We start from the raw sequence: 8161 nt of genomic DNA on the forward strand, positions 1-8161 counted from the left end.
TGTTTTAAGGTTCGAGTTGTTAAAGTTCCTTATTGATTTTAGGGTTTCAATTGTAAAAATTCCTTATATGTTGTTTTGTTTATTTAGATATATTTATACTAGGAAATTCTAAAAAAATGTGTTCTTTATTGTTTTAAGGTTTCAAATGTAATAATTTATTAATTTTTAAGATTTTAGTTGTGAAAGTTTGTTATTAATTCCAGGTTTTAATTGTAAAAGTTCCTTATATGTTTTTTGTTTATCTAGATACAATTATACTAGGACAGTGCTTCTGAAATGGGGTTCCGCAGAACCCTAGGGTTCCGCGACGCCTCTCAGGGGTTCCGGAAAGCCTTTTGAAATTCAAAAAATTTCATTAAAAAATTAACATTTTATGTAAAACTAAAATTAGAGGTTCTGCGGAAAAGTTGAACTTTAGAAAAGGGTTCCGCCACTAGAAAAAGGTTCAGAAGCACTGTGCTAGGAAATGCTAAAAATTTTTGTCTTTTTTAGACAAGCTGTGTTTATAAGGTAATAATAGAAGTATTTTGCTGATAGAACTGTTTATTACGAACATCAACCATACACAGATTGTTTAATAAGATGTACTGGAAGTTTGATGATAAAATTCAGCAAAAACTGTTGTTTTTAACCTGTATTAAAATTAGATTGAAAACTTTATATAGTTTTAAGTGTTAGATTATGTATTTTAAAATAAGTTTAATTTAAGATTTTGATTTAGAAAAGTCAGGAAAATTTTGGTAAAAAGTCAGGAAATTTTTCTCAGCTTGATCAGTGGCAACCATGTACAACAAAATTATTGACTTTTGATGTGATAAAATTGGTTAGCCTTATTCAATTTTTGTTACTTATTAATTATAAGGTTAAAAAAGTTGAGGCTTGTTAATAATCTTGAACAAAACTTACATTAACATTGTGTAGTTTTACATTTTAAGTAATATGTGTATGATTATTTTAGTTTGATGCGTGGAAATAGTACCTTCAAACAAATTAGTGATCTCTTCTACTTGAATTTATATGTCTACTACACACTACGTGCATTTTCGTTTATGATAATGTACTACTTTAGTTTAATTAAATTAAACCATCACTTACTGTTTGAATTATAGATTTATGGTAAAAATAAATAAAATTATTTTTGAAAAATGTCCTAATTAGTTAAAAATTTAAAAAATATTAGATTACTTGTCCTAACATAATTTTTACATACATTTGTAGCTACCTGTAGTGTTATACTTACTAAGTACATTTTTTTAAAGAATGAGCTGTATTTTAAAGGCATAGGGGGGTAAATGACCTTTTTTCAATTTAGTCTGATTTCATAGAGTTTTAAATAAGCTACAAGTTGCTTGTTACAGATTTTAAAACTCTTACTAATTTTTGAGATATAGCCGGTCAAAGTCAGAGACTACAATAGGATCCTTATGGGAGGAGCAAACTAAAACAGAAAATAACTAGAAATCACTAAAAATCTATCTTCTCCTACATATATCTATAATTGCCTCAAACTTTCAGGCAACATTTAGAAAATTCTTTGGGAACAAAATTTTTATAAATTAAAAAATAAAAATTTTATGACCAAAATAAAAAAACAGTTTACTTTTTTGATAAAAATAGTATATTATAATTTTTTTAAATTTTGTTCTGACAGAATTTCCTATATATTGCAAGGATCACTTCCTGAAAGTTTTAGGTAATTATCTTTAACAACGTAGGAGAAGATAGATTTTTAGTGAAATAGTCTATTTTTGCCTTTTTAGCTCCCATAAGGAACCTATTGTAGTCTCTGACTTATACCGGTTATATATCAAAAGTTATTTGAATGCTAAAAGTCTGTAAAAAGAAACCTGTAGCTTAGTTAAAACTCAATAAAATAAGATCAAATTGTAAAAAAAGTGATTAAACCCCCTATGCCCTTGGTTGTTAAAGTTTAGAACTTAAATTGTCTTGCAGCGTTATTTTAATTTTTTACCACTACTCAACTAAGTTTTTAAAGACTCATCCCAATAGCTGAAACATTTTGTACTGTTTGAGTTCAATCATGTAACAGTATTTTTTTTTCTTCCATTCTGATAAAAAAATCATTTTATGTGTCTTACTAATAACTAAGCACTACCATTTAGTGTTTCTGGCTGGGGTTGCAAACTAGTCAAAAGTTTGTTGCCCAAGATTTTTAGCTAAAATAGAACAAATGTATAAATTTTTAGTACATTTGTTTTCACTAAAATTTTTGCAGAGGATATAAACAATGGTTAATTGTCAATAGCTATGGATATCTTAAAACTCCAATAAAAGTTTTAGATGATCTTTTTTTGTAATAGAGTATATTTTATAATAAAACAAATAGTTATCATTAGATAGTTGTTGATTAAACGATAAAGAAGATCTTAACTTTTTCATACAAATTTTTAGTTTTTTCTTATTCTTCATGAAAATTAGTATGTTTTAGGATTAGAATAACACATGAAATTGTGTTGTAAAGGGTTGCCAAAAAATCTGGAATCCTAGAAAAACTTGGAACTTAACAATTTAGGCCAAAAATAACTGATAAAATCTTGATTTTGAGAAGTTTTGAAAAAACCTAGAAAAACCTAGAATTTCAAACAAAAATAACAAAAAAACCTGGGAAACCTAACATTTTAAACTTCTTTTACATGTTAAATAACAAAATTATGATTACATACAATAAATCTATCATAAAGAAAAAATTTTACTCTAAAACATATTTCAAGTGTCTTTATAATATCTTTTAAATGTTGTTTTACTATTTTAGACAGTATTTTTTACCTTAAATTTTATTTAATTTTACAAACCTCAATGAAATTTACAAAATACTTTAGGCAACCCTGGTTATATGTCAATTATATAAATTACAAATTAGTACTAAGTGGACATAAAAAAACTTGTATAAATTCGTATATTATGATCAGCATAAAAGCACAATATTATACTTTAAATAATCAATTCAAGGGCTTAGATAGGTCTAACATTTCTTTCTACACAAATTAACATTACTTTATTGAGCTTTAGATTATTTTGTATAAGATACTTATTATAGAACAAAAAAAAATACTTTTGAGATAACCAATTTTGTAAAAAAATCCTATACAACAGAATGGAAAAAAATCTTTTGGTTTTCATTTAATTTTGAAAAATTAACTAAAAGCCTTTTCCTACTTCATTTTATGTCAGTTCACTTCGAACTTCTTAGGAAATGTTGTTTTCAATATTACAAACAAATTGGAAGTGGATTTTTGAAAAAAAAAAATTATGACCAAAATTTAAAACCTTATCAATTTTTTTTTTGTTTTTATAAAAAAGTTATCAACAAATTTACTATAAATTTTGTTTCAAGTTTTTAGGAAAAAAGTTAAGGAAACTTTCTACTAGAAACTTAAAGTTATAAAATAAATTATTTAATAACCTTTAAAAATAATATTGGTACTCTTTTAATTTTTAAAGATACAATGTTTGTGATAAATTAAAAAGAATAAACAAAGGATGTTATTGAAACTCTGAAACTTTTGAGTAACCAATTTTTTTTTCTTTTAGGAATGAAAAAAGCTTACTATAAATTTCATTTATAAAAACAATATGCATTTTAAAATTTTAATGTTATCTCCTAATTTTTTTTCATCAAAAAATAAGCAAATAATAAAGTTTTTTAAGCAAATTGGAACTGTTCCTTTTTGACCTGCTGACTCCTGCTTTAAGAGTTCTCTGTTTAAATCATAAGTTTTTAAATAAATAAAACATACAGCTAAAAAAGTTTTTAAGTCTGTATAAGGTGCTACATCATATAATAACATCTTAATTTTTTTTGTTTTAAGCAACAAAAGAGTTCAGACTTACTTACTTGAACCAAATTTTATTTTTATTAGTTATGAAAAAAAACTAGGTATTTTTTTAGTTTCAATTTCTGAGAATACACATACTAACTTGATCAAAAGTTCTACACTAAACTAATTAAGTGTGTGTTAATAGTAAAAAAAAAACATTTCAGATTTTAAATAACTGATGGCACCAGCAGCAAACAGTCCAATCAAAACAAAGTTCGAAAAAGGAGAGAAAGTCCTTTGCAAGCACAGGGAGCAGCTGTACGACGCCGTGGTGAAAAACTTTGACTCTGAAAAGAAGAAGCCCTTCCAGATCCACTACCAAAACTGGAGCAAGAACTGGGACGAGTGGGTGGAAGAGGGCAGGATCCTGGAAGTGAACGAGGCAAACAGGATGCTGCAGGTTGAGATGAAGAAGAAAGTGGGGGATAAAGTAGGCCCTCCGAAAGGCAAAAAGAAAAGCTTGTTCGCTAAGCCCAAGCCAAGAAGGGACACCCCGGTGAAAGGTTATGTGTTTGTTGGGGATTCAGATGAGTCAACAAACAAAAAACATGATAACAATTTGGAAATAAAAATTACCGTGCCATCCACCCTGAGTTATATACTGACAGGTGATTACCAGTTTATTAATGATAAGAATCTGTACAAACTCCCTGTGAAGTATCCTATTTCAAAGATAATGGACGGGTTTGTGCTGACAGGCAAAGACCTTGCTGAAAAAAGCTGCTTCAAAGAATACAAAGGCACTGTGCAGATCTACTTTGATTATGCTCTGAAAAACAGGTGTTTGTATGCACATGAAAGAAAGCAGTATGATGAGATGTTTACATCCAAAACTAAACCAGCTTTATGTTATTATTATGGGATTGAACACTTACTGCGTTTTTTCATGATTTTTCCAAAGCTGTTATCTGCTTCAAAAACTTTAGAACAAGTGCATATTGATGAAACCAAAGAAACTACTGACAAGTTCTTTGTGTATCTGGAAGCTAACATTGATAACTACTTGAATTAAGCTTGCAACAATAATGATTATACTTTTTTATATGTTTTTGAAAAGCATATAAAGTTGTTGCCAAAATAAGTATAGTCAGTGATTAGAAATAAAAGAAATTGTAACCCCTTTAAAGCTGGTTAATAAGTAAATACATCAGATTAGTCAGGCTTATTGAATATAGCTTGAAATTGTAAAACACTTGAACCAGTTCAAGCTTTTTCGCACTTTTTTGGAAATATTTCGAATTTATTAAAGCTATTTTATCAGACATTTTGTCAATTTTCTTTTGTAAACAATGTTAGTTTTATAATCAATTATAAAAACTTAACTTTTAAAAATTTAAAATTTTGTTTTTTATTTAAATAGAAATATTTTTATTAAATTTTAAGAGTTTAAACTTTACTATCATAAAGTTAAAATTTCATTAACTTCAGCTAGTGTGTTTAAATTTGATAATTGGTATAATTTTGAAACTAATTTAAAAAATATATATTTATATAAAAGCTTATTCAAAGTAGTGTTGCCCATAAGTTTAAACATGTCAAAACTCTTTCACTTTAAAAAGTTATGTTTTCCAAAAGCTTTGAAAAATTTGTTACATAATGTCAGTTATGTTCTTAACAGTTATGAAGTAAATGTAATAATTTTATAAATAAATACATGCTACCTTCTTTGTTAAAAACCTATGACTAGTCCTGACTAGATTTTATTGATTTTTTTCTGGAATTCTACTTTAAAGAGAAACAAATTTATTAAGTTTTAGTAAATAACATGTTGTGAAAAAAAATAGTTCAGTCATTTTCAAACTTAAGTTTAAGGAAATGTAAAGTTATTTAATCTTATTTTTTATTTATTTTTATCATTAACATTTAAAAGTGGTAGTTATACTGTTGTATTGTCTCGGAAGATTAAATTTTTTTAGTATATACTTTTATATAACCTTTTTAAAGATAATTACAAGTTTTTTTATTTTTTATATGGTATTTCTAGCTACACTTTTAGGCGAACAATGTTTATACTAAATTTGCACATCATTAATTATGAAATATTTTTGCAGATGTGATGTTTAAGTTTTTATTTTTTCTTTTATTTGAGAACTTCTTATATCTTTGATTTAACATACTTTACCACTGTTCTTAAAATATGTTACAAAGTTTATTTACTTTACAAAATCTCTGTTTTCCTAGACAACGTATATTTTATTTGTTAGTATTTTACTTCAAGTCATGTGTGTTTTCATTTTTAAAGATTAAGTTTTCTATCTAATTTATTAGGCAATTCATGATAGGAAAGTAGAAAACTTTTATAGTTTATTTCAACATTTACTTTATTTAGGTTTAAATACTTTTTATTAGCAAGTTCATTTATTGTAATAATATAAAATAAAACTTAAAAATATATAAGACTGTTAAAGCAATGATGTTTTTTTAACTCGTTAAAATAAAAACAACTTCTCTAATATTTTAGATTAGAATTGAACATTTATAATTTTTAAATTTTAAAGTCAATTTACATTTAAACTTGATTTTTTTTTAAGTATTAATATACTTAAAGTACGAAGATTAGATTTAAATAGCAATTTCAGAAATATAAGTAGAAATAACTTATGTAAAACGATTGATTATAATTATGGTGATATTTTCTGGCAATAATCCTCTTTTCGATTGTGAATACCTTAATGTAGTAATCGGATACAGTACTCTGAACAAGGTATAATTGTTAACTTTCATTCAGTTTAGTTTTTAAAATCAGTAAAATATAAGAAACTTTAAGTAATAGTATGTACAAGGTTTACGACATATCATAAAAAAGCATCACATTTTTTTGTTAAATAGCCTGTACTTATTTTTCTTTATATTTTTATAGCTATAAGTGTATTTATAATTTGGATTAGTGTTTTGCAAAACATAAGTTAACTTCTACATAAGCATTTTAGCAATTCTAAATTATATCCATAAATAAATGTTTTTTGTTTGAATTGTATTGATTAGCTGGACCTGCCAGTACTTTTTTTGAAATAAAGTATTTAATTTAATTTGTTCTGAGAAATACTTTTATAAAAGTTAGTCATATTTTGAGTCACCAAAATGAAATTATCAATAGAGTAAACTATAACAACACCACTATCAAAAACTGTAAAATTAAACAATTTATCAAGAAATGCAGTATTAAAACTACTCAAAGTAAACATATAATCTGAATTTGTAAAAAAATAAAAATGTTATTCCTAGAGCTTAAAGGATTGCCCCAAGATAAATTCTCATCACCAACGCCAATAACTAAACAAGACACCCTGTCAGCTGATCAAACCGCTCTGGATTTTAAATCACTTATTTGTTTCTTGCCAAGTACCTCAAAAACAGTTATTGATTTCATGTGACTCTTGTTGGCTGGTACATTTTCATCTGAGAAGAGGAAACAGGTTAGATGTGTCTTAGATGCACGTAACTTTTTGTATTTTTCAAAACAGAAAACAATAAGTGCAAAACAGTTTTGCTTTTAGGTTAGCACTTATTGAATTTATGTATTTATTTCTAAGTACATAAAATTACCTTATTTTTATATCAAAAAAAAAATCAAGACAAAAGCTTGTCAAGCTTTGAATGAAATATTTAAAACTCTTAAAAAGTTAAACTTTTATAAATAATTATTTTAATTTTTAACAATTTAATATTTGGTAAAAAAGATAGAAATTTATTTATAACAATATCCTAGTATAAAAAATGATTGCCCTAAATATTAATTTAGTTTATCATGTTCATTTTTTTTTTTAAGATTTAGAATTTAAAGGTGATTCTTATTTATTGGTTTTCTGGGCTCTTTTCTCTGTTTAAAAGTGTGTGGTACAAGTTTGAATATCTAAGAATACTTCTTGTTATAAATAAGATGTATAAAACTTTTTCAAAACGAACCTTTGTTATTTTTTTTTTGTATGAATACAACAACGTTAAGCTTTCCTTTACTTTAAAACAAGCAGAATCTTGAAAAAATGTTATCTACATTTGTTTTAATACTTAAAAATATTCCTAAAATTTAACAATAATCAGTTGCAGCCTTTGAATCTAGATACTTGTTTGCCACTCAACCAAACAAGCTCAAATATTTTTACAGCACAAGCTTTTTTTTTTGTTTAAAATAAGTCATCTGTTTAATAATAAAATTGTAATATTTAGTTGATTAATCAAAGTTCTTCCATTTTTAGATTTATTGTTTTGTACCTTAACTATCTATTTGTTTATTTCTGTCTTGTGGCTATTAAAACTTCCATAATAAGTGTTTTATTACTTTCGTTTAGTTGATTATTTTATGAATATTGCTTTAAAGGCAT

The 8161-nt window shown here is 25.6% G+C and overlaps 1 protein-coding gene across 1 annotated transcript; it reads left to right on the forward strand.

Moving 5' to 3' along the window:
- Positions 1-4017: 4017 nt before the first annotated feature.
- On the forward strand, positions 4018-4851 carry LOC145839590 (uncharacterized). Its single transcript, XM_082947208.1, has one exon. The coding sequence runs from the start codon at positions 4018-4020 to the stop codon at positions 4849-4851; it is 834 nt and encodes a 277-aa protein (XP_082803334.1).
- Positions 4852-8161: the final 3310 nt, after the last annotated feature.

Source organism: Thalia democratica, chromosome 1 (assembly GCF_965202585.1).
Source record: "Thalia democratica chromosome 1, ktThaDemo2.hap1.1, whole genome shotgun sequence".
In the NCBI taxonomy this organism is placed as follows: domain Eukaryota; kingdom Metazoa; phylum Chordata; class Thaliacea; order Salpida; family Salpidae; genus Thalia; species Thalia democratica.

Bases quoted from the DNA above. Each gene is read 5' to 3' on its own strand.
- LOC145839590 (XM_082947208.1), top strand. From the start codon at position 4,018: ATGGCACCAGCAGCAAACAGTCCAATCAAAACAAAGTTCGAAAAAGGA.